The 26,469-nt window shown below is 52.8% G+C and overlaps 1 protein-coding gene across 2 annotated transcripts in view; it reads left to right on the top strand.

The window, feature by feature from the left end:
- The window catches only part of DNAAF5 (dynein axonemal assembly factor 5), a 45,200-nt gene that overhangs the window by 1,730 nt on the left and 17,001 nt on the right, over window positions 1-26,469 (top strand). For both annotated transcript variants that reach the window (XM_032872853.1, XM_032872852.1), the window contains exons 2-6: window positions 598-782; window positions 8,657-8,781; window positions 9,112-9,230; window positions 22,009-22,241; window positions 23,206-23,418. In XM_032872853.1, the coding sequence (XP_032728744.1) occupies window positions 598-782; window positions 8,657-8,781; window positions 9,112-9,230; window positions 22,009-22,241; window positions 23,206-23,418 (875 nt within the window). The remainder of the gene's footprint in view (window positions 1-597; window positions 783-8,656; window positions 8,782-9,111; window positions 9,231-22,008; window positions 22,242-23,205; window positions 23,419-26,469) is intronic.

Raw genomic sequence — 26,469 nt, 5'->3', positions numbered from 1 at the left:
AAGTCAACCAAAGCATCCCTGAAATAGCCATATTATGGATGGGTCTCAGGCAGCGGCAGAACTGAGGTTAGAACTCCAAGACCAGGACTCTCAGAGACATTCTGGTTCTGACTTTCTGGGAGGCCCTTACAAGTAGGACGTGGAATGGCTTTGCCCAAAGCAATGGTGGCCCTACTGTCTGTGGTAGCGCCTGGTGTCTGGCTTCAGGCACACCTGATGTGGGGACTTGAACAGCGTCCTCTAGGCTGTTTCTCTACTTTGGTCTGCGTCCCTCTCGGGCACCCAGTGCCACTGTTATCAGCTTCAGACTCTTCCTCACAGCTCCTGCCTCCGGCTGAGATGGGGTCAAGCCCTCAGCCTTTTCCCTTTGGCGCTGTTTGGGTCACATGCTCGTCCTGTGCCTCTCCCGGTGCCAGGGGTACAAAGCTGTGCTTGGCAGGCCTGAGCCGAGCGTGCTGTGCCTACAGCAAGAACCTGGGTGGGGAGAGGAAGTTCCAGGGCACAGGAGGCCTGTCCTCCTGTGAGCCCTTGGCGCCGGGCTGGGCCAGGGCCCACGGGGAGCAAGTCTGGTAACGGGTGTCCTCCCCTGTCTCACAGACCACTTCCATATGCAGTCGGAGTCCCTGATAGGCCCCCTGATGCAGAGCATCTCCCACCAGCACTGGAAGGTGCGAGTGGCTGTCACCGAGGCCACGGGCACCGTGATCCAGTTTGGCAGCGCCAAGTCGGTAGACGATGTGCTTCCTCACTTCGCTCAGAGGCTCTTTGACGACGTCCCTCAGGTACCAGGAGCTTTTCCTCTGCACCAAAAGCATGCTGTTTGCAACTCACTCCTTTTTCATTTTTGCAACTGTTGACTTGTTACAGCAAACACGTTTTATGGTTTTCAGTCCCAAGGTGTTCTTAGTTCACGTGTCTGAGAAACTGGGGAGAGTTGGAACTGTTTTAACGTATTCATTATTCTTAATTGTGAACAATATGGAAGAGGGCTATTTCCTCTTCGGCAAACAGTCTGGCCACGCCTTCACCACAGTTTCAGGGGCGTCGGTAACATGCCGATCCAGGGAGGCACATTTACTTGACAAACCACAGTGGTTGGGGTACCCGACCCGGGCGGGAAGGCCGGATCCGGGTAAGCACTCTGTTGGGCCTTGGGACCTGTGGAGAGAGACCGACAGAGATGAGTTTCCTGGCTTTTGTGTTGGTGGAAGTCAGCTTAGAGGCCGAGTTGTGGGTCTGAGGCCACAGGTGCTTCTAGAACTTCACAAATTCCGACAGCAGTGGGGAGCAGAGCAAAGGCCACAGTGGGCAGGCCCCCTCCCCGGGGAGGAGACAAGTGAAGAGGGAGTTCATGCTTCTGGCTACATGGGGTGGGAGGAGCAGTGGTAGGTGGCGAAGTCCCCTGGGTGGTTAGAAAGTGCCCCTGCCTCATAGCTGGCAGGATACAAAGTGGCCTGGGTGGCCAAGGACTGAAGAGCTGGTGGTGTGGTGGCGTGGCCTCTGCTGTCCTGATGGTGGAAGGGTTGGTTACACGCGTGAAGCACGTGTGTGTGCCCATCCTGTCCACACGCCATCTCGTTCCATCCTTCACGTCCGCTGCTTGCATGGCCCCTGCAGTTGGGAAGTTGTATTACCTGCTCAAGGTTGCCCAGCTAGAGCTGGCCTCCGGGCCCAGATCCAGGGACACTGTTCTCTGGCACTGTCCGGCCTGCCAACCACAGACACACTTGAGTTTTCTCCTGAGGTACTTTGGTTTTTTAATTTTTTTAAAGATTTATTTATTTATTTTAGAGAGCATGAGTGGGAAGGGCATGGCGGGGGGGAATCTTAAGCAGACTCTGCACTGAGCACAGAGCCCTACACGGGGCTCGATCTCATGCCCCTGAGATCACAATCTGAGCTGAAACCAGGAGTTGGACACTTAACTGACTGTGCCACCCAGGCGCCCCTTGTTTTATTTTTAAACAGTGTTATTGAGCCACAACTCATATACAATGTAATTCCCTCATTTGAGTGTTCAGTGTTTTTGGTAGGTTATGTTATTTTTAAAGTATTTTGTAAAAGATACGTAACACAGAATTTGCCATTTCCATCATTTTTGTGGTGGAGTTCAGATGCATTAAGTATGTTCCCAATGTAAAGCAACTCTTGCCACCAACCAAAACTTTTTAGCATCCCGAGCAGAATTGAGCAGTAACGCCCCGACTCCTCCCTGCCCCCCACCCCTTCTGATAACCTCTTTCTCTCCGTGTGGCTGTGTCTACTCGGTGCTTCACAGAAGCAGAAGCCGTGACCCTCGTGCCGACCTCCTCCCTTGAGTGTGGTGTATCTGAGGCCGCCCCTGCAGGAGCACGTGTCAGTGCTCCACTCCTTTCTGAGGCCGAGCGGCACGCGTGGTGTGGATGGGCCGTTTTTGGTGTGTCTGTTCATCCATCGATGGACACCTGGGGTGTTGGCACCTCTCAGCTGCTGTGGCTGGTGCTGCTTGAACATGAAGATGCAAGTCTCTGAGTCCAGCATCACTTCTTTTGGGTGTGGGTATAGACCAGGGAGTAGGATTGCTGGGCCCACTGCAGCTCTACTGGGGGCTCACTGAAGAGGCAGCAAACTCTTCTCCCCAGTGACTGGACCGTCTTCAATGCCCAGCAACAATGCATAAAGTTTTCCATTTCTCTAGGTTCTCCCAGCGCTTTTTTCTGGCTTTTGTTTGTTGATTTATAGCCGTCCTAATGGGTGTGAAATGGTGTCTCATTGTGGTTTTGACTTCTTTTCCCTCACGATTAGTGATGGTGAGCATATTTTCGTGTGCTTATTGCCAGATGGTCTATGATATGCTGTAACCTTCAACTCGTGGGGCTTCTGGTGCAGTTTGCCTGCAGGCGCAGGTGTGCCTATGCGCTGGAAGGGTCACGATGCCTGTTCATCCACAGAAGGGTTAGAGCTGCTTAGCACCTGTTGTGGGAGTCCTGAGGGGGCAGAGGGTTGAGAGGGAGTGGCCCTGGGCATCCTTCTCAGCAGGATGTTGGTACCCTTTGGGGCTTTAGAGGCTGGGACAGAAGGCCCCACTTAGGTGTGTGTCCGTGATGTCTTGGACCAGAGTCCAGGCATGGCACACTGCCTGCCTGGGATGTCTGCTTCGCCTTCCTTGCCAGCTTTTATCCTCTGCATGTCTCCCTGAGTTATAACAGGGTGTGATGAGAGACAAAGGGACCCTCCTCCAGCCAAGACCCAGTCTGTCCATTCAGTGTCAGGGCCAGCTGAGTGTAATGGGCCTCTCCTGAAGCTGGGTGGGGTCAGCATGTCACATCATTGGACATGGGAACCCAGAGAAGAACTGGGCTCTGCCAAGGGAAGAGGCAGTGTGCTAGGTCAGCACTTACAAGAGACATGGCTGCAGGGAGGGAGGGCCAGAATGGATTCCAGTGAACAACAATACCACTGCCCTGACTGGGACGGGGTCTCAGCTTGCTTGAGATAGGGCAGGGGCGGAGAAGACAGAGGCTTCCTTGTGTCACAGATGAAATGGCTTTCCTCAAGGTAGCATAATAACTATGTATTGGCATCTTTCTCTAAACAGCATTATGTGTATCAATCAGGAGCTCCCTATAAATAGCGTAGTTATGTCATAGGACCCTGTAAATAGTGTAACTATGAATCCATTCCCAGAAAATAGTGTAACTATATCCGAAGGTCCCTGTAAATAGTGAGACTGTGTATCCATAGGTCCCTCTAAATAGTGTGACTGTGTATACATAGGTCCCTGTAATAGTGTAACTGTGTATCCATTGGTCACTGTTTATCAGTTGGTCGCTGTAAACAGTGTTAACTGTGTATCCATCATTCCCTGTAAGTAGGTCTCTATATATAACTAGCTGGGGAATGGCTTATATCTGTTTGTTGAGCTTACAACATGGGTGTTTGGTGCCCTGACTCCAGGTTGTAAGAGTTTGCATTTCCACAGAAGAGGGAGAAAGTCTTCAGCCGATTGCTTTCTCTTTGGGGCCACCAAGGACAATACTGTGTTTCTTTGGTGACAGGCTTTCCTGAACTTTGGGGCTGCAACTATTTCTTATTACTTGATATTGCAAAACAAGTGCACTCCATGGTTGACACTATTTTTTTTCCGTTTCTTCCCAGTGGTATTTGGTTTGCTCTGTATGATTTCCAGGGCCGATTGAGGTGGGTTTTCAAATCCAGTGTGGCCACTGCCCACCATCTTTCACACTGATGTGGAGTCCAGTCTGTGCAGTGACCGCAAAGTTCCTTCCCGTGAGTGGGCAGGGAAGTCACATGCCTCTTTCCTGCATCTGCATCAGCTCTCAGGCCCTCATGGTCCTGGGCTCTGTGGATGTTTGCTGGGACTTTAGGGGCTGGGCCACTTATAGACCCTCAGTCCCATGGACAGCCCTGGGCTGTCAGGATCCCACCACACTCTGTGCAGAAGGTGAGGTCCTCACTGCTTTTGTGACTTGCAGAAAACATCCAGCAACTCCTGTGCCCACTGGGCTGTGTTCCAGGTCACTGAGCTACGGAGTGAGTGGCCACCTGGAAGTCACTTCCTCTAAGTGCTTTGCCTGAATTGACCCATTTGGTGTGTGTTGTCCTTTGGAGGGAGTCTGTGGTGACCTCCACCTCGCAGGTGGGGAAGCAGGGCACGAGAGACACAGAGCTCACCGAGGAGACATGGGGGCTCAGAGCATGGGCCGTGTAGCTCCTGGAATTCTCCTTCTGGAGCTTTGTCACCTCAGGTCTCCAGGACATGTCTGAGGACGTAAAAAGGAGTTGTCCCAGTGTGGTGGGGCTAAGGTAGCTTCTCCAGGCCCAGAGAGGCCCACCTCATCCTGTGTGTGCCATGGGAGTGGAGGAGTACCAGCTAGGGTTCTGTCATGATCCGTAGTCATGTGTTCATTACAGGCCTCGGTTTCCCTGGGGTCACAGTTACCTTTGAGAACCACTCCACTTTACTGCAGGTGGTAATGTTTTGGCTAGAAGCCAGAATTGCGTGTGCTCTTTGTAGTTTGGATAAAGCACTCTGACCCTGTTGCTAAAGCGCCTGGGACGTGCGAGCTACATGGGTGTCTGTGTGGGAGCCTGCCTGGGAAAGCTCAGCACACTGGAGCTTGGCCAGCCCACCTGCCCCACTGCTGGGGGCCCGGCAGGCATCCAGGATAGGTCTCAGGCATTTCCCAGCACCTGCCCTCCGCAGCATCCTAATGACGCATGGAAATGAGCAGGTCCTGCCCCAGCCCTTACAGGGGACGTAGTCTCACAAGCTCCGAGGATCTCACTGGTGCTGAGGAATGAGGGGTGTAGGGACAGAGGGGTGCGTGCGGGGAGGATCGTGTTCCCCCATCAGTTCTGGTGGCTTTGGAGAGTCTCTGGGATTGGATGTTATAAACTCCGGGCTGCGGGGGGTGGAGTCCTGCTGGAGGGTGTACAGGTATCAGAATCCTTGGCCCAGTCAGAACATCAGTCAGAGAAGGGTTACGCTCTGTGGCCATTTTTTTGTTAGAGGAGGTATGAGATTTCTACCACATCGCTGAAAACTTAGCATATGTGAGTGCGGGAAAATGAGGCACAGGGTGTGCTTTGCTGGTTGCGATCTTCCTGCCTCCCCCTTCCCACTTTCTGTCCCATGATGTCAGGCCGAAGGAAGAATAACAACAAAAATATAGCGGCTGTTTCCATCCGCTGCATGCCTAGTAAATATGACGCAGAATCTTTTTCAGGTTGAAAAATGAAAATGTTACAGATTCAGTTGAAGTCCCTTTTGCTAATTTTTAACAGAATTTGAATACTATATATTTGAAATAAAATTTGGTTTATTCCTAAAATATTGTTACTAGATACTAAAATATTGATACTAGGAGCGCCTGGGTGGCTCAGTGCATTAAAGCCTCTGCCTTTGGCTCAGGCCATGATCCCAGGGTCCTGGGATCCAGCCCCGCATCGGGCTCTCTGCTGAGCAGGGAGCCTGCCTCCCCCTCTCTCTCTCTGCCTGCCTCTCTGCCTACTTGTGATCTCTGTCAAATAAATAAATAAAATGTTTAAAAAATAAAATATTGATACTAGTAAACCTTTTTTTTATTTTAAAAATGGGTCTTACTTAAAATGAGGTAAGGTGCTTAAAATCCAAGGCCTTTGGTCAGCAAGGGACCGGAGTGGTGTTCTGCGGAGCCACTTTCATGGGACAGTTGTTTACATGCAGGTTCTGGGTAGAAAGATCCCGCTGCCTCCCCCAGCCCCCAAACGCTCAAGTCTGAAATGCTCGAGCTCAAGATAGTGAATTTGGAGAAGGTGGTTTTGTCCAGCGGGCGGAGCCCAGGGCTGCCGTCAGGTCTTGACAGGTGGAGTGAAGAGCCCCGTGGGCTGATGGGTGCTTCGTTGGCATCTGCGGAACACAGGGTGCAGGACTAGAGGGCCTCCTGATGAGGACTGGACAGTTCTCTCATCCTCAACTGAAAAAGCAGGGGTGAGATGTTCCAAGTTAAAGGAGAGTGGGAAATTATCTTTCGTGTTCATGTGCGTGTGTTCCCCCTTGGCTCTGCGTGCCGACCTAACAGATCGGATGTGTGTGGGTTCCCCAGCCCAACACCCCAGATCTATAAACCTGACTTAGGAGAGTAAGAATTCTCAGTGCATGTTTCTTTTTTTCCTCAGTTGACGGATTTCCTGCTTAGTCAAACTGTTACTTAGCAACTCTGCTCAGAGCTGTTTTCCTGAGCTGAGAGAAAGGGGTAATTACTCTCGTGATAATGGGGGTGTGCAGCTTTCTTGAGGCTGGGGGAGACCCATCTGCGTGGCTCAGGAGCTGTGTGGAGGCCAGCCCCCAGGCTCTCCCAGCTCACTGGGGGAGACGCATGAAGTCTCCAACCTGTAAAAGAGCCTGGTCTTGGGGGATGTCAGAGTGACTGTCCGGAGTATGGGGCCCCCCTGTTGTGCCAACATGTGGGTAGGGTGTCAGGGTCATGTGAGCGCAGCTAGATGGGCTCCTGTGGGTCCCTGCAGGTCCCTGATGCCCCCCGCTAGCAGGACACACCTTTGTTAAGAGCCCTCTGGGGTCTGGTCCTCCTGAGTGCCTTCCACTGTCCCCGCGGAGGCACCACTCACTCTGCATCTGTCTGACGCCAGACTCGGTCACAGTTGGATTCCGGAGTCCACTGAGCTCTCGAGTGCCACCAGCACGTGGTGTAGGCTGAGCTTTGAGTGTGGTGCTGCTTATTACAGGTACTTTTATGGTAAGAATAACCCTTGGGCCTCTCACAACATTAGCTGTGAGGCACTTTGATTCCGCAGCAGCCTTGGGGCCACTAGGATCACGCACAAGGACAACTTGGAAAGATCGCTCTTTGCTAAGTCTCTCCTCGCTGTTGCAGGTGTCCAGTTGTTTCTAGGTCCTTGGACCTTTAATCAGGCATGTTTTTGTTGAAAGAATATCTGAGATTCTCTGGGATCTTTAGTTGTGGTTTTGATTGTTAATTACATGCTTATGTCATTAATAACCAGCCTTTTATTTCATATTGCAACTTTGTATTTTAAACTAATTTAATACAAGGAGTTGCAACAGTAACAGGAGCCCCTGGGCCTGCTCCCAGGCTTGTTTGCCTCCCACCGTCTGTACTGTTTACCCTGGCAGGCGGGCGAGTGAGCCAGGTGCCCCGGCACCTCCCGCCAGTCGAGCACTGTGCCAGGGGCTTTCCCTGCTTGCCAGGAGCCAGTGGCACGTGTCCTGTTATTCTCTCATTTTCCAGAAGGGAGAATGAGCTTCGGAGAAGGCAGCAGGCAGGTCAGGGTGCACTCTGCTTGTCTAGCTGCCTAGCTGGCTTCAGGGATGAGCAGCCCACCCGAAGTCCAAGTGCCTACACACACCCTGACCTGGGTGCCGCCCGGGGCGCACTTCACCCGCAGTCCCTGCAAGTGCTTCTCCTCCCGTGGTCAGCCCCAGCCAACAGCAGACACACACTGCCAGTAGTTGGGCCCTTGCCCCTGGTGAGACAGCCTCCGTGTGGTGCCATTGTGCTCCTGAGCCCCCCCAGGATTCAGCCAAGCTACATCTCCGCTTGGCCTCTGCCCCATCCTGCTTCCTTCCTGTGATGATTTAGCGCGTCTGGATTCCCGCCTCAGGCTCCGCTGTCGGGGAGCTAGACCTTGGGCACCTCGTGTGTTTCTGAGTATGTTTCTGAGCTTGTTTCTTCCCTGTGGTGGGCACAGTGGGCAGAAGCATGCACGTCACCTTCTCAGGTCGCCAGCAGCAGAGCTGGGGTGCCCTGCTGGCTTCCCCGGGAGGCCCTGGGGCTCCAGGACCTGAGGGCTTGGCAGCGTGGCCTCTGGAACTGCCATTTCCTGGGGGCTTGCCGTCAGGGCCCAGCCTGGCCGGGAGGGTCCCACACACAAGATTGCGAGGGCGGGCATCCTGCAATGCCTGGGGCTGCGGCATGGTTTTGCTTCAGCCAGCAGGGGATCAGGCCATGCCCCAGGGACACGGGCCTGCACGAGCAAGACAAGGTGGCCCAGACAGTTTCTCTCCAAGCCCAGCCTGGATGGCAGAGCTGCTCTGGGACCTCAGGCCGGCGTCTAGCCTGGACGGATGGCATGGCGGGCCCGGTGCCTGGGTTCTTGGTGCCCAGCTAAAGCCTCCTGTTGCCTTCTCATGTAGGTGCGGCAGGCGGTGACCAGCGTGGTGGGGGGCTGGCTGCTGGACCTGCGCGACCGCTACTCCTTCTTTCACAAGCTCATCCCGCTGTTGCTGAGCAGCCTCGAAGATGACATACCTGAGATCGCGTAAGTGGCCGTAGTGCTGGGGGGGACTGTCAGGCCTTCAGTTTTAAGGGGCTCAGAGGCCTATTGCGAGCGTGGGGTCCTTTGTTCTATGGATATCTGTCCCCGAGAGCACAAGTCTCTCCTGGAAGCCCACCTTGTCCCTGCGGTTGTATCTGCTGGTTTGTGGTTTATAAATAGTCTTCTGTTTGTAGCGCCCGGGGCGCGCATACAGACATCGGTTACGGATGAACCCCTGGCCCCCCGTGGGGAGAGACTCAGGGCCTTATCCGCAGCCCCCCCCCACCTGGCCTCTGCACAGCCTGCTGGCCCTGATGCATGTTGTCCTCACAGGCTCGCGGCCACCAACCTCTGGGAGAAGGTCGGCCTGCAGTGGCAGAGGGAGAATGAGGATGATCTCAAGGACAAGCTTGACTTCGCCACTCCCCCTCCAGCCCATCACCCCTCACCAGGTGAGTGCAGCCTTCCCCAGGTCTGTGTAATGGGCGGGGTGGGGGGGTGTCTCTATCCAAGGAGAAGGGCATTCCCAAGCTGCACCGTGGGGACCGGGCTCAGGCGGCATGCTGGCAGAGAGGCACTGTGGCCATGACTTGGGTCCCCAGCCTCCAGTGTCACTCAAAGCCGTGAGGATGCCTCTGTGGTGCCCTCTCCCCCGGGCCGGCTTTATCCAAGGGAGTGTGTGGGCTGCTGCGGATGCACGGGTCTGTGCAGCATGGTGGGTGGCTGCTGGTGGCAGCAGGCCTTTTAGAAACAGGTGGTGCTCTGTCCCCTGTCCAGCCTCACCCAAAACAATCACAGGGAGTACGCACCCAGGACACAGCTAAGGTGCAGCCTGTGGGATTCGGGGCGAGGTAGCCTCATGGCCTCCCATCCGTCCTTCATGGTGGCTCCCTGCTGCGCCACGAGCACACACGTGCATGGTGTGTGCGTGTCTTCCGAGCCCCTGAGTCCCATGTGAGCAGTGTCGGCGGGGAGCCTGTGGGAGCTGGCCCCCCTCCCTGCCTTGCTCACCTGCACGCCATAGTTCCTTCTGTTCTGGAAACCACTTGTGCTCAGCGTGTCTTCTCATGTGGCCTTGCCTCCTGATGGCACAGTTGGTATGAGGGAAGATCACACGACTTTAGAAAAGGTACAAAAATTAGTTGCTAGCAGGGATTTTTCTGATTTAGTAAAGTCCAACAGTATAACATCTTTTTAAAAACACAGACATGGAGCACAGGGTGTTAGTGTGAGCAAACAATGAATCTTGAAACACTACGTCAAAAACTAATGACGTACTGTATGGTGACTAACATTACATAATTTAAAAAGAATAATAATTAAAAATTAAATAAAAATAAAAATGTAGACATTAGACATAAAGGTTGCTGTGATTTTATTTTTAAGCATGCCCTCCTTGCCTGTGAGGGAAGCAGAGATCTGAAGTAGGATCCCTATCCAGCCCCGCATGTCCCCCTTGGCTGCCTGGAGGCGGTGTCTCGCTCGTCGGCCCTGGTGGCAGACTGTGCAGGCTTGCTTACGGGCAGTCTTGGCTGGGTTCTCACCAAGGTCGGGATACCGTGACCGTGACTGGCGTCGGATGGGAGGTCCGGGACACCTCCCTTCCTGGTGCTGGACAGAACCTGAGGCTGTCTGCTGATAGCTCTCCACCGGTCACTGTGGCTCTTCGCCCGCATGTGGTGTGTGCACACAGGGCTGTCCTCATGCTGCAGGGACGTTTTTATCTGGTGCTGGCGTGGCGTTGGCTCTGCTGCCAGGTCTCACTGCAGAGAGGGGCACAGGGGCACGGCAGGCTGGCAGTGAGAGACGGTCAGGCTCAAAGGCTTGTTTCAGTCCAAGCAGAATGAATTTAGAATGAATTCCAGTCAAGTTGGCAGGATCCGGGCACCTGGGTGGTTCAGTCAGTTGGGCATCCAACTCTTGGTTTTGGCTCAGGTCATGATCTCCGTCAAGGGATCGAGTCCACTGTTGGGCTCTGCTCAGTGGGGCATCTGCTTGTCCCTCTCTCTCTACCCCTCTCCTGCTCATGTGCGCGCTCTCTCTCACTCGAAGAAATAAAACCTTAAAAAAAAAAAGTTAGGATAAGCAGATTTCATTATTGTTGGCTTTTTCTTCTAAAATTATTTTGAAATACAAATTTTCAATCTAAGTTTTCAGATTCTTTTTACCCCATTTCACATGTCAGATTTCATCAGCCACTTCCTCAGAATCTCGCCTCTGGCCGCCTGCTTCTGCAAACACATGGCCCTTCTGCTGCCCCCAGCTCCACTGCTGCCTCCCCTCAGGTTCTGTGCTGTCCCCACTCCGCGGCCACACCACAGCCCCGGGATTCCCGTCACTATCCTCAGCCTTTGAAGATAGTTTGACAAGCGCATTGTTGTGTGACCGCCACTTGTTAAGACCTGGGACATTCTGTCAGCCCCCGACCATGTCTGGCCCTGCCACGGGCACTCCCTTCTGTCTGTCCCAGGACGCTGTCACATGCATGACGCAGGCTGCCCGTTGCCTGCCTGGCTTCCGGCGCTCAGACACTGAAGCTCTACGGGGGGGCTGCCTTCTTGCTGCAGGAGTATTTCCTTTTGTGGATCCGCCGTGGCTTACCTTGGACTGGGAGAAAGGACGTTTGGGTCATTTCTGGGTTGTGATTTCAGACAAGGGCGATCTGTGCGCTTGTGTACCATCTTTGTGTGAACTCAGTTCGCTCTCTCTGTTAAGCCCCAGGGAGTGGGCCCGCTGGGAGCTGGGAGCTGCCTCTCTCCCTGTCTGTGGCCTTGGCCAGCTGCGTGTTTGTGTCCTACCTGCAGGGGACAGGGTTCCCATTGGTCCCCATCAGCACACGGGGTCTGTCGGGCGCTCACATCATGCTTGTCCCCATCCCTTCCTTGGTCAAGCGTGTGTTCACACGTTAAATTGGGTTGTTTATTGTCTTGCGATGGAGTTTTGAGAACTGTTCATACATTCTGGGTAACAGCCTCTGTCGGATCTAGCTGGGAGCCTTCTCTCTGACTGTCTTCCCTCTGATGTCCCCCGCTTATGGCAGCCGGGGTCTTGGCAGGGCCTGCTCTCCCCTCGCTCCGAGTGACGTGGTCGGTGACTCCCCTCCTGCCTGTGTGCCTCTTGCTGCATGCTTCCATGAGTGTGCAGACGGACAGATTGAATGAGGTGCTGGTCTCACTACTGCCAGGCGGGCCCCTGCGCTGTCCAATCAGGGCTCGGTGGGAACACGGGGCCAGAAGTCCAGGTCAGAGTCCTGTGCCCACTTTGCTGGGAAAACAAGGTGCAGGTAGCATAGGACCTCATCTGTTACCACAGGTTTGCCGTTCAACAAACACAAGTTTCCTGTTGCCACACGGAGGTGAAGCTGCACTTTTAAAATCCAGCTACGTGCTGGGAAGATCAGAAGGGTGTCATTTACTGTCCCCGAGTCAGTCCCTCCCTAAACAAAGTGCTCTTCTTGGGCAGAGGACAGGTTCATGCTTGGAGAGGATCTGCCCGCCCGTCGTGCCCTCAAACTGCCAGCAGTGGGATCAGGTGGTGACAGCGGGTTCCGGGGTCCTTTCTGCTAGAAATTAGCCTCCTGTTAAAACTGTTTTCTTTGGGGACGCTTGAGTGAACAGGGAAGCATCTCTTCATAACGGTGAATGGCTTGCCAGATCGATCTTCTGACGCAAGAGAATAGAGTCAGATTTTTTCCCCCACTTGAGAAATCAGTGGAGTCCCATTTGAATAACTACCATTGTAACTTAGATCTATGCCCTTCAGGGTATTTTACTTTCTCTTGAGAGCTCAGACCTGCTCTGCTGGTCTGTTTCATCCAAGTATTTGGGGAGGGGGGAGTCAGAGAAGGTACATTGTGCAGAAGAGAGATGAGGGGTGGGTTTCCACTGGGGTGAGTGGCGTGAGGGTCTGTGGCGTGGAGTATTACCCACTTGAGCTAGCCTCAGGTGCTGGGGAGCAGAGTAGTTCCCCGCTGAGTGCTCAGGAGAGGGGTGGGGCCCCTCCACTCCGGCTGTAGGCATACCCCGTTTTCTCCTTACTGAGCCGGTAAGGCCCCCCGACCCCAAAGGGGTGGGCGCAGCTTGTCAGGACCTGCATCCCGCTGAACTAGGTTCAGGTTCTCGTAGCTTCAGGTTCTCCTTGGTGACCATCCCTTATACCCTTCCTGATGCCCCCCTCCCCCCTGCACTGCGGGGCCTCCATTTCTTCAAGGAGGTCAATCTCTGGTCATTTGTGAAATACCCCTGCTTCACAAACAGCTGGAACCTCATGCATAGCACCCAGTGTCATGCTGCCTGTTTATGGTGGTTTGTAAATACATAGTATGGGGTAGACCTGCCATCTGACTTCGATAAACTTGGTTAAAAAAATGTGTTTTTGTTTTTGTTTTTTTGATGATCTGTTTTTCTGCTTGCAATTAAATTATACTTTGTCTAACTGTGCAAAACCAATCCGATCTAATGTTCCATCTGCTTCTGGCCCAGCTTAATCAGGGTTTTTGTTGACCTCTCCTTGAGTTAAAACTCAGGCACTGTCGTGGGGGTGGGGATGGGGGGGCGGTGCTCTGCCCATCCGCAGACCACAGCCCTCCCTCCCCTGGAATCAGGACTCATCTCAGGCTGCTGCTGTCTGTACCTGGGGTGTCACCTACAGGCCTGGTGACCCCTCCCCCCCAGGGAGGGCTCACACTCCTCGTGATGGCAGGGGCTGTGCAAAGTTCTTTTGCACAATGGGGATGGTTTAGTCCTGCCTCGGGCACCTGCCCAGATCAGAGATAAAGCCTCAGCTGAGCTGATCCAAAAAATGCCCTTAGGAGGAATCAGGGGCACCTGAAGGGGAAGACAAAGCTCACTTGGGCTTTGAGCAAGGGTTTGAACTCTGACCCTCAGACCTGGGCGTCACAGTTCCTAGAGCCTCTCGCCTCCTGCATATACAGACAGAGTTTTAATACCCAGCTGTCTCTGACTTTCCTTCCCAGCCCACCTTTATAGATGGCATCCCCTCCTCCAGTGACTGGGGACGGCTGTGTTGCTCCTGACCTTCACTGTTGGTTTCTACCAAAACTAAGCAACTTCTGTTGCCATCATATTTAATTTTGTTTCAATGATGAAAACAAATTGGCTTTACGAGCATTTGCATCCGGTCTACTTGTAGTGAGAGTGAGCAAAGCTGTAGAATTGCAGCTGGTTCTGTGGGCCGAGCCCGCCCGCCGTGCCCGCCGCTCGCCCCTCCGCCGCCTCATCCCTGGCACTGTTTCTGCATGCTTGTTGCTTGCGGAAGTACTGCAGTTATGTTTTCGAACAAAAGATGAGGAGATAGTGGCTGAGTTGTAGTTTGGACTCTGGGCAGAAGAAGTTAATCATCGCTCAGGCCTCCGGGGCTTCCTCAGGTTCCAGGACAGACAGAAACACTGACCTTGGGTTGTAATGCAAACATTACAGTGCCATGCCACAATGCAAACAAAACTTTAGGAAAGAGTTCGGGAATTTCTGGAAGTGCAGTGGGAACAACCGAAGGTCCAGCACTGGAGCCTGGGTCATCAAGCTCTGCTTGTCCGTGCCGAGCTGCAGCGCTCGGCCTGAGCAGGAATGAAATTCAGACACATGCTGCAACACGAATGAAGCTCAGGAACGTCATGTTTAGTGAAAAAGCTCATTCCTATGAGATCTCTAGCAAAGATGGAACTGTCGGCGGAGAAGGCAGACCCGTGGTTCCGGGGGTCGGGTGGGGGGAGCGATGAGGGGCTGACCGTGAGCAACATGGGGCCCCTGGCAAGCTGCAAGCAGCCCGAGACTGTGTGTGCGCTCAGAAGTGGCTTCGATGACACGTAAATGACACCTCGTGAAAGCTATTTCCAGGGGACCTGTAGAAGCTCTGTCAGTATTAGCAAACTGTTAGTGTTCAGCGAGCGTTTCCTGGCGGCTCCCTGCCCCATGGCACAGAAGACGGCACCTCGGCCCCTTCCCCTGCAGGGCCTCAGTCTCCGGGGACGCCCTCGTGTGATGGGCCTTGGAGCCACTGCACCGAGGCTACTGGTGCTGCCCGCCGCCCGGGAAGACGGGCACCCTGACAGCGGGCTGCTGGAAGGGTGGTGGTGTGCAGCACGTCTGGGTTGAACATCTTGAACACGGGAGCTGCTGAGGCTAGTGCTGGCTGTGGGGCTGCCCTGGCCACAGGCCTCTGTGCTCGGCCACCTGACGTGCTCCGTGTCGTTGCCATTTGGTTCTGGATGGTTCTGGATGCCAGTAAAATCCTTGCGGCTTCGACCTCCCGTTCTGTTTATGTATTCGTGAGGAAGTCGTGTTGCGATAACCACACGCTCAGAGGGAGCGAGGCTTTCTTCTGCCAAACTGATGATTTGGGAAATGACTGCTTTAGACACTCCTAGGTGCCGGTTGTTGCCCTAGGAACTGAGCGGTTGAGTCAGCCTGGTGTTCACGATCCTTGTCTGTGTCTGAGCATGGCTTTGACCTAAATATAAATAAAGGAAAACACTGCCTGTCCCCCCCCCCCCCAACGCCCACTTCCCAGAAGCTCTCCCAGGATCAGGAATGGTTCATGTATACACGGGTCATAGCTGTGCGCTATGTGGAAGCTGCCTGTGTCCCCGGGGCTGGTGGGCACCCTGTGTACCACAAAGACCTGCTGTCACCAGAGCTGAGCTGCACGTGCTGAGGGGAGAGCAACGGGACCAGCCGGGCATGGAGGGAGGGTGGGATCCCTGGGCCGCTTAGCTCTTTGTTCTCTTCGGAACTTCTTGGTAGGTTGGGTGTTTTTTGTTTGTTTTGTTTTTTAAAGATTTTATTTATTTATTTGACAGACAGAGATCACAAGTAGGCTGAGAGGTAGGCGGGGGTGGGGGGAAGCAGGCTCCCTGCTGAGCAGAGAGCCCGATGTGGGGCTCGATCCCAGGACTCTGGGATCATGACCTGAGCCGAAGGCAGAGGCTTTAACCCACTGAACCACCCAGGCGCCCGGTTGGTTGTTTTTTAACTTTGGTTTTGCATTACATTTTTGGAAAGAAAAACAAAAAAAAAATTCTTTTTAAGTAATGCTGAACTAAGTTCATACTCTGCTTGTGGGCAAATATATATGTGGAGGTTGAGGGGTGCAGGTAGATGTGGGTAGATGGGACAGGCTTCCTGCGTGTCAGGACACTGGGCTTGGTCTCTGATCATTTTTAGGGTTTTGTCCAAGTTATCAGAAATACACAGACTTAGATACAAAGATGTCCGTCATAGTGTTAATTATGGTACTAAGAGCCCATAGATCATAATGCTGCTCTGTTCTGTTAGTGGCTTGAAATCATACTCTGGATTCTCGAGTGTTCTTTTGGTGCAGTGCTGAACGAGAGCAGTGACGGGAACGTTCTCTGCCGTCGGGACAGTAGCCCTGGCCTGCGGGTGGCTGCTGAGCGTTTGAGATGTGCTTGGTGGGACCGAGAAACAGAATTGTGTTTAAGCTTGATAAACTCGAGCTGTGTGTGGTCAGCGGCTACCATGCTGGAAAGTCCAACTCCGGAGTCTAGAATGGGGAGTGGCTGACTTTTTCTGTGAAGGGCCATATGGTCTGTATCAGGCGTAGAAGGCCACACCCACAGTAGTAATGTCACCGTGGCCCTAGACAAGAGTTACTGAGCACATGTGGCTGCGTCCCACGGTCATTTGATTCCCAGAAACGGGTGGCCAGCCAGGTGTAGCTTCTGGGCCTCGGTGTGCTAAGCCTGGGTCTAACAGAGCGTTGTCCTTTCTGCTCCATTATAAAGTCAGAACGGTGGCTTTAGGACACAGACCTAGTGAGGCCCCGTGTGTCTTTGCACTTGCCGCATAGGCCCTCATGTCCCCAAGCTTGTGCCACCAGCTGCCCTGTTTCATGTCCCCTCGTCCAGCAGACTTTCCACAGTGGATACAGCATCAGGAAGAGTAGTATTGTTTGCTTGTTTGTTAACAGGCGCACATAAACAGCCAACATAGAATCATTGGAACTAATTTTCTAACATAGCATAAAAATAGAAAAGTAACGGAAAAAAATGAAGATGGGGTCTCGTGGTACAAAGTGTTGCTTTTATTGAACACTCAAAACTCTGACCTGTCATGGTTTCATTTCTTTTTTTTTTTTAAGATTTTATTTATTTATTTGACAGACAGAGATCACAAGTAGGCAGAGAGGCAGGCAGAGAGAGAGGGAGAAGCAGGCTCCCCGATGAGCAGAGAGGCCGATGTGGGGCTCGATCCCAGGACCCTGGGATCATGACCCAAGCCGAAGGCTGAGGCTTTAACCCACTGAGCCACCCAGGCACCCCTATGGTTTCATTTCTATCTTTAGAGTTTTTAAATTAAGAATTTCTTACCAAGTTTTTATTTTTAATTGCAAGGACTTAATGTAGAGTGTTTTGTTGGATTCCAGTATATGACGGGGACTCGACACTTGCCTACATCGCCCCGTGCTCATCACAAGCACACGCCGTAATTCCCTTCTGATGCAGTCACCCCTCCCCCTCCCACTGCCCTTCTGGTCCCCGTCACTTGATTCTCTAGAGTTAAGAGTCTGTTTCTTGGTTTGTCTTTCTTTTTTCCCCTTTGTTCACTTGTTTGGTTTTTAAAATTCCACAGATGAGTGAGATCATACGGTGTCTTTCTTGACTGATTTCGCTTCACATAATATGCTCTGGTTCCATTCCTGTCATTGCAGATGGCAAGAGTTTATTCCTTTTTTTTTTTTTTTAAGATTTTATTTATTTGACAGAGATCACAAGTAGGCAGAGAGAGGGGAAGGGAAGCAGGCTCCCTGCTGAGCAGAGAGCCCAATGTGGAGCCCAATCCCAGGACCCTGAGATTATGACCTGAGCCAAAGGCAGAGGCCTTAACCCACCGAGCCACCCAGGCACCCCGAGTTCATTCCTTTTTATGGCTGAGTAATATTCGAGTGTATGTGTGTGCTCGAGAGTATGCATGTGAGTGGTGCAGGTGTGAGTGTGTGTGCACGTGAATGTGTGCAGGTGTGTGTGAGTGCACAGATGAGAGAGAGTATGTACGCATGTGAGTGTGGGGAGATGTGCGTGTATGTGAGAATGTGTGTGCATGTGAGTGTGTCTGCAAGTGTGCGTGCATTGCATCATCTTTATGCATTCATGTCAGTGGACACCTGGGCCACTTCCATAACTTGGCTCCTGTAGATAATGCTGCTGTAAACATACGGGTGCTCGTCTCCCGTTGGGTTAGTATTTTTATGGGGTTTCTTGGTAAATACCCAGTAGTGCAACTGCGGGGTCATGCGGTAGCTCTGCTTTGAACTTTCTGAGGAAGCTGCACACTGTTTCCAGGCTGGCTGCCCCGGCTTGCAGTCCCACCAGCTGCGCATCTGGCTCCCCTTCCTCTGCACCCTCGCTGACACCCGTTGTTCCTTCTGTTGTTGATTTTCACTGCTGTGACAGGTGCCAGGTGGTACCTCCTGTTGGTTTTGACTCACATGTCCCTGATGATGAGTGATGTCGAGCCTCTTCCCATGTGGCTGCTGGCCCTCCGGTGGTCCTCTTTGGAGAAATGTCAGTTTACCTCTTCTGTCCGTTTTTTTTATTGGATTGTTTGCTCTTTGGGTGTGGAGTTGTATCAGTTCTTTATGCACTTTGGATACTAACCCTTTATCAGAGATGTCATTTGCAAATATCTTCTCCCTTCCTGTGGGTTGCCTTTTAGTTTTGTTGGTGGTTTCCTTGGCCGTGCAGAAGCTCTCTGTTGCGAGGCCATTTATTCAGTTATTGTGCTTCTGTTTCCCCAGCCTCACGAGCCAGGTCTAGAAACATGCTGCTGCAGCCTGTCAGAGACGTTACTGCCTGTGCTCCCTTCTAGGATTTTTTGGTTTCAGGTCTCATTTTAAATCTTTCATCCATTTTGAATTCATTGTGTGTGGTGTAATAAACTGGCCCAGTTTCCTTCTTCTGCATGTCGCTGTCCAGTTTTCCGAACACCATTTGTTGAAGAGACTGTCCTTTTCCCATCGGATGCTCTTTCCTGCTTTGTTGAAGGTGAACTGACCATCGAGTTGTGGGTTCCTGCCTGGCTGTTCAGTTCTTTTGCTCTGTGTCTGGTCTTGTGCAGTACCATTCAGTTTTTTATCACTACCACTCTGTAATAGAAGAATAGAATAGAATAGAATAGAATAGAATAGGAGGAATAATCTAGAATAATAGAATACTGGAACTCAGTCTCTAGAATTGAGATGCTTCCAGCTTTGCTTTTCTTTTTCAAGGTTGCTTTGGCTTGTTGGGGTCTCCCATGGTTCCACACACGTTGTAGGATTGTTTGTTCCAGCTCTGTGAAAAGTGCTCTTGGTATTTTTTTTTTAAAGATTTTTATTTATTTATTTGACAGAGAGAGATCACAAGCAGGCAGAGAGAGAGGAAGGGAAACAGGCTCCCTGCTGAGCAGAGAGCCCGATGCGGGGCTCGATCCCAGGACCCCGGGATCACGACCTGAACCGAAGGCAGAGGCTTAACCCACTGAGCCACCCAGGTGCTCCTGCTCTTGGTATTTTGATAGGGATTACCTGCAATGTGAAGATTAGTATAGGCATTTTAACAATATTTGTTCTTCGAACCCACGAGCATGGAATGTGTTTCCACTCCTTTGTGCCCTCTTCAGCTTCTGTATCTGTGTCTTCTAGTTTTCAGAGGGCACGTCTTTCACGGCTGGGTTTCTTCCTATGTGTTTTATTATTTTTGGTGTAGTTGTAAGTGGGATTGCTTTCTGCATCTCTCTCTCTACTGTGTCATTGTCAGTGTATGGAGGTGCAGCAGGCGTCTGTACCTCGATTTTGTACTCTGTGACGTTACTGAACTGCTGTGTCGTCGGTTCTGCCGCAGCGTTTTGGTGGAGCCTTTGGGGTTTTGTACAGAGAGCATCATGTCATCTGCAAATCGGGAAGTTTCACTTCTTCCTCACAATCTGGCTGTCTTTTATTTCGGAGGCTGGGACTTCTGGTGCATGTTGAACAACAGTGGTGACCCTGGACATCCTTGTCTGGTTCCTGCAGTTAGAGGAAAAGCTCTCCATTTTCCCCACTGCGTATGATGTGAGCTGTGGGTTTTCGTGTGTGGCCTTTATTATGCTGTGCTGTATTCCCTCTCACCCCACTCTGTTGCGGGTTTTTACCGTGACTGAATGCCGTACTTTGTCAGATGCTTTTTCTGCATGTATCAAGAAGATCAGATGCTGCTTGTCTTTCCCTCGTTGATGTCAGGTATCACGTTCATTGATCTGCAAATATGGAACCACCCTTGCAGCCCAGGAATAAAGTCCACTTGAGCATGTGAATGAGGGTTGGTTTTGTTGCTGCTGTTGTAGTTGTTTTACTTGTTTGTTTTGTTTTTAAAGATTTTTTTTTAATTTATTTGACAGAGAAAGAGAAAGATCACAAGTAGGCAGAGCAGCAGGTAGAGAGAGAGGGAGAAGCGGGCTCCCCGCTGAGCAGAAAGTGGGATGTGGGGCTCGATCCCAGGACCCTGAGATCATGACCTGAGTCCAAATCACGAGCCGTCTGATCAACCAATTGAGCCATCCAGGCACCACAGGAGGTTTTTAAAAATATATTGTTGGATTAGGTTTGCTACTACTCATTGAAGTTTTGTGTCCAGTTTCATCAGGGATATTGGCCTGTAGTTCTCTTTTTTGTGTGTGTGGAGTCTTTCTCTCATTTTGGGATCAGAACAGTGCTTAGCCACATGGAAGTTTTCCTTCCATTTCTACTTTTGGAATAGTTTGAGAACTGAGTTTTGATTTTTTAAGATCAAACCTTTAATCAAAATGTTTGAAGCCCTTTTTGTAGAAATTGATAAACATGGTAAAATCCCATGCAAATGCGGAGGACCCGGGGCCACCAGGACTTTGACAGTGAAGAGCCAAGTTGAGAGGCTAGCACTTCCTGTATCAGAGTAGTCCGCAGACTGAGAGCACAGGGTTGCTGGCTGAGGGGCTGGCGTGCGGAGAGCAGCAGCAGGGAGGTCACGCAAACCAAAGTGGAGGCCCACATCCATGGACAGCCAGTCTTGGACAGGACCCAGGACTGTTCAGTGGGGAAAGGGTGGTCTTTCAGCATCGATCACTAAAAATAAATAAATAAATTTTAGAAACAGTCCGGTTTTTCAGTGGGCAGAAAGATTTTTTAGGGCACCTCACCAACAGAGATACAAGTAAGCACGTTAGGAAGCGAGCGTGAAGCCATGGCGGGTGCTGCGCACCCTCTCGGTGCCTTTCACTGGCGACTGGCCACCCAAGTGCGGTTGAGGGCACGGAGGAGCTAAGCCCCTGCCCCACAGTGGGGACAGGAAACGGGGCAACCACTTCCCAAAACTGCTTGGCAGTTTCTTCAATCAAATGCTGCCTCCTGTGGAACCTAGCAGACGTAGCCGCGGGCCCTCAGCGTCGGGAGCGGCCGCCGTGGCCACACAGGCTTGTGTGTGGTGCTCGTCGCAGATTTCTTGGCAACAGCCCAGCCCGGGAAGCAGCCTGAGGCCTGTCAGCAGGGGACAGACAGGCAAAGGGATGAAGGCACACCGCCACGTGGATGGCCCTGGGATCATCATGTGGGGAAGAGTCAGGCCAACCCAAGTGTGGACCTTGCAGTTCTGCCCAGAGACAGTCCATCTGCAGTGACAGGAAACGGAGCACAGCCGCCCGGGTGGGCGGAGAGTCCTGAGGGCCCTGCGGGGGTGCAGGGAGCTTTGTGGTAATGGGTGCATCTGAGTCCTGGTGACAGCGGTGTTTCGAGGTGTGTGTCCATGTGTCCAAACTTAGCAAATGAGGCACTTCGTGTATTTTTATTGTGTGTCCCTTACACATCCGTCTCTGTACAATTTTCTTTTTTTCTTTTTTTTTTTTTGACAGACAGAGATCACAACTAGGCAGAGAGATAGGCAGAGAGAGGAACGGAAGCAGGCTCCCCGCCAAGCAGTGAGCCCAATGCGGGGCTCGATCCCAGGACCCTGAGATCATGCCCCGAGCTGAAGGCAGAGACTTTAACCCACGGAGCCACCCAGGTGCTCCTCTGTACAAAAATTTTAAGCTCAGCGAGGACACTGGGTCTTCATTTCTGCCTTCAGAGTTGGTTTGCGCTTAGGAGATGTCAGAGGGAAGCGTGTAGGTGCCCCTTAAACAAGGGACGTGTGGTGAGTCTGCTTCCCCAGGACCCATGGCAGTTTCACTTGAGAATTTCCCGGCTTGTTCTTTCCACCTCCAGAGAACCGCCCCGTGTTGGGCTGTCGGGAGCTCGTCTTCAGAAACCTGTCCAAGATCCTTCCTGCCGTGTGCCACGACATCACTGACTGGGTGGTGGGGACCAGAGTGAAGGCAGCGCAGCTGCTGGTGGTGCTGCTGCTGCATGCCGAGGACCACATGACACAGCACCTGGATGTCATCCTTCGAGCCCTGCACCAGGCGTGTGCCGACGACGACAGCGCTGTGGTCAGCAACGTGAGTTGCCTTCTTCTGGTCACATTAGTAGTGTAGCTCCCGTGGTAGCATCCCCTCGTGTCAGGTCATAGGTCTGCGGGTCTGGATAAATGTGAGCCATGTGGAACTGCCACCGCAGCTGAGGTCACGTTCAAGTCGCCAGGAGATCCCCTTAGGTCTTTGCATCCGCCCCCACTGCCCCTACTCACATCCCCCACCACACAGATTTGTTTTCTGTGCCCGTGAAGGGCAGCACGTAAAGGTACACTGTTCAGGGAATCAAACCCCCCACCCCCACGCCTTCTCTCAGCACGATCGGGCGGATTGCACGAGCGCACCAGCCGTGCCTCGGACAGACAGTCCCTGTGCGCCTCACTGGGGCAGGCAGGCCCCTCCCTGGCTCTGATGGCACTCGTGTGCCCATGGGCTCTGCAAGGAAAGCCAGGCAGGGACTCCCAGCCCAGCCCGTGGCAGCCGGCATCTCCTTGCCAGGTCTCGCTGCCACCTGCCCACTGGCTGCCGGGTAGCACCACCATGGGCCACGTGGACCTCACTTTGGTGCGTGCAGGGATGCTCACACCTGCCCGGAGGACACGTTGTGGGCCCATGACAGTAGCCTCGCACACTGGGCCATGTCCCCATATGATGTCATTTGGGAACAACGTAGAATCACATAGCAAGTGTCTTTTAGAGATTGGCTGCTGCCCGAAGCCTGCTGTTGTGACCACCCCGCGTGGGGCCATGTGTTCATAACAAGCCTGGTCACTGGCAGCAGAGGAGGGACGTGAGGCCCCACTAGGATCTGGCCATCCTGGGAATCAGGCCCTTGCGGAAGCTCTAAGGGCCATGGGGACTTCCTGTGGCCCACAAGCGGGGCAGACCCTCCACAGGGCTGTGTGTGCTGCGCTGGGAGCCCGGCAGGCAGGTGCAGGAGGGCCGAGGGCTGCACAGTGGGCAGCCAGTCAGCCCCAGCCTTCTCCTGCAGTGCACCAGGTCTGCAGAGCTCATTGGGGCCTTCGTCAGCCCAGAAGTGTTTCTGAAGCTCATCTTATCCATGCTGAAGAAGTCGCCCTCCCCCTCCAGCCTCCTGGTCCTCGCTTCTGTCATCCGAGGCTGCTCTAGGGAGGCCCTCCAGTCGCACCTGAAGGTCATCGCCACGGAGCTGGCCCGGCCCCACATCTGTCAAGGGTCTGAAAATGTAAGCTTCGGGAAGGGAGGCAGGTGGAGCGCATGGCAGGGTTGGCCCTCTGTGCAGGGGAGATGGGCAGCGCCCCCACCCTGTGCGGCGCTCTATGCCTACCTGGTGCTCATTATCAGTAGATCACCAGGCCCATGGGAGTGGCAGCCAGGGTCCTGCCACTGACACTGTCTTGTCTGGGGACCCGTGTACCTGCTGGCTCCTGCTCTGTCCCGTCAGTGGTCATTCACATTGAAACTAAATACCTGCAAAGTGCAGGTCCTGCCTCACACAGACCACCTTCCACGTGCCCAGTGGCCACCATGCAGGACAGAATGGGATCAGGCAGGCCCATGCTAGGAACGGGCTGTGGGGCCACAGCGCTGGGTATCCTGTGGTCAGCACCCCTTCCTGCCCCCACCATAGGTCCTCAGCCTCTAACCACACTCGTGTCCCTTGGCATTGTCATGTTGTGCTCAGAACAAACAAGCTGACAGCTGGGAAACGGGTATGGGAGTGCACACGTGGCTACTCTGTGTTCTCTTTCTTCTACATTGGAGTAGTCTGGGTGATAGGCTTTGAGCTTTGGAATAATTTTTGATTGTTTGCTACTGAGAATAAAATAAGGACTTTGTTTTTGTTTGGCTGTCACAGGCTTCAACCCTGTCACCCTTTAAGCACTGGGTGTGGCCTGCTCCTCTGTAGGGAACGGGTGTCTGTGCAGGCCGCTTCTCTGTCCCCTGTGGTGCAGGCTCCAGGCCCCACAGCCGTGGCTGGGGCCATGACTGGCCTGGGGGTGGGGGACCAGCTAGTGTGTTCGGGCACAGCCAGGCTCCAGGATGCACTGCATCAGGTCATCTGGTCCTTCTCCGGCTTCGGGTGACAAGGAGTTCCTGTCACCATTGCAGATCCATCCTCAAAGCTGCTTAAAACACGGCGAGTGGGGAGTGGTGCTGAGGTGTCAGAGAGGGAGCGCCCATGAACCATTCCGTCTGCTGTTGGTGCTTGTCACATGTTTCGCCTTTTCCCAGACCCGTTTTTAACATCATCATCCAACCCCTGTGAATTTAGCATTCTTACTCAGGGTGGGCTGGAAAGGAGTCTGATCCTTCTATGTACACTTGTGAGTAGAACCTTTCCTTTTCCTAAAAAGCTAAACTTAAAATTTTATATACATGCTTAAATATGGATTTTACAAGTTTTATAGGAAAGAAAACCTGATTTTTATGTCTTAGCCTTATTTACAGAAAAATATAATGCCTTAATCCATAAAGTTCAGACTTTGCCTTTGGCTCCTAATCTTCCAGGTTTTTCGAGGAAGAATTTCTGCAATGATGTTTTTTTGTTTTGTTTTGTTTTGTTTTGTTTTTTTAAAGCAGGCTCTGTGCCCAGCAGGGAGCCCAATGGATCTCACAGCCCTGAGGTCATGACCTAAGCTGAGATCCAGACTTGGTCGCTTAACTGAGTGGCCACGAAGGTGCCCCTGTAGTGATGTTTGAAACAGAGCGTGATCACGCTTAGTGTCTCGCCGGACGTGTTCCAGGCTCAGATTGAGGAACCAGCCATAGTGAAAACCCTAGACGGGCATTCTGTCCCTTTCCTCACAGACTCAGACATTTGGCAAAGGCAGCAGACGCAGCCCTGTTCTCCCTGCAGCAGGAGAATCTGGTGTGGCCAGGGTGGCATGGGAAGGAGTACGAGCTTCCTGCCATTGATCCCCAGGAGCTGGGAAGACGGGCTGTGGACTTTTTTCAAGAACACATGGAGGTGTAGAAACTCCCTGTCAGCCAGACAGAGGTGCCCTGAGGGTGCATGCCGGGCCGCGCATCATGGGGCCTCCTGTGCTGCGGGCGGGGTCCAGGCAGGTGCCTCCCCAGGTGTGTCTGGCCAGCGCTGCACCTGGGGCTGAGCTGAGGGAATTGGATCCTTTCCTTTGAAATGTTTGTTTTGTGACAGGTAACTGAGCTGAGGAAATTGTTTGATACCGTAAGGATAACTCATTTATTCCTCTTCAACGAACAAAAGCCAGGAGTGCAGGGGCGTGGTCGCCATAGAAATGTCAGCCTCTAGCACTTTCTCCCCTGAAGTTTCAACAACCTCCGATGACACTGAGTTTCAGGAGCAGAAACTAAGACATCACTTTGGAACCTGTCGCCTCCCCCTGCCTTTGTCTGCCTCTGGGGTGCAGGTGGAGGGGAACATTGTCTGCTTAAGTGGAAAGAAAGCCATGAGCCTGAGGTCCGGTTTCCCAGAGATGGTGCCATGCCCCCTGCAGGAGGGGACAGCTGGGAAAGCATGAGGTTCCTCGTGGGCTCCACGGCTCCGTGTGCCCCTGACAGCCAGCCCACAGTAAAGGTGGCTCCCGTTTCAGGAGCCCAGTCCCCTCTTAACTGAAAGTGATTGCTCCGTAAGCATTTAGTACAGGTCATTCTAGACACAAGCTGAAATCACATCCTCAGCAACTGGGGGGCCACCCATCCGTGCCTGAAGGAAATTGGGCTGTGGGACAAGTGAGAATGTGAATTAAATACTGGTCTGGCTTTCCCGGGGGAGCTGGACACCAGTGCCATGGCTACCTCCCATCCCACAAGTGAGCGGTCGGACATGCGCAGACCATGCCCCTCCGTGATCCGGCATGAATTCTTTGTTTGAAATCCTGTGATTTATGTCACTTGTGCATGAGCCACAGAGGTCCAGAACCGCCTCTGGACTGGCCCCGTTAGACCGCATGGGTGCACAGCTCCAGTGTCAGCCCACTGCTCCGTGACCGCCAGCCCAGCCTTTCTGTCCTTTGTGAAACCCCATGGGACACATACGTGGCGGGACATATGAGAAGCACATGGGGACACGGGCATTAAGGAGTTCTGCCCCATGGTTGATGAGGCTGAAGTCTGGAAGGTGAGTGGCTGGCTGGATGGCCCTGGCCAAGGTGCCTCCTTGTCTCCGTCCATCAGGAAGCATGTCCTGAGCCACAGAATCGTATTTATTTTTGTTTAAACTTCTTACTACAGAAAGCCAGCAGCAGAGAGAAAAGTGGGTGAAGCCCCACCCCCGCCCAGCCTCAGCAGCCAT

The sequence above is a fragment of the Lontra canadensis genome, unplaced genomic scaffold (genome assembly GCF_010015895.1).
Source record: "Lontra canadensis isolate GAN:19392208 unplaced genomic scaffold, GSC_riverotter_1.0 scaffold45, whole genome shotgun sequence".
NCBI lineage: Eukaryota > Metazoa > Chordata > Mammalia > Carnivora > Mustelidae > Lontra > Lontra canadensis.
This window is presented reverse-complemented; position numbering and strand designations above follow the sequence as displayed.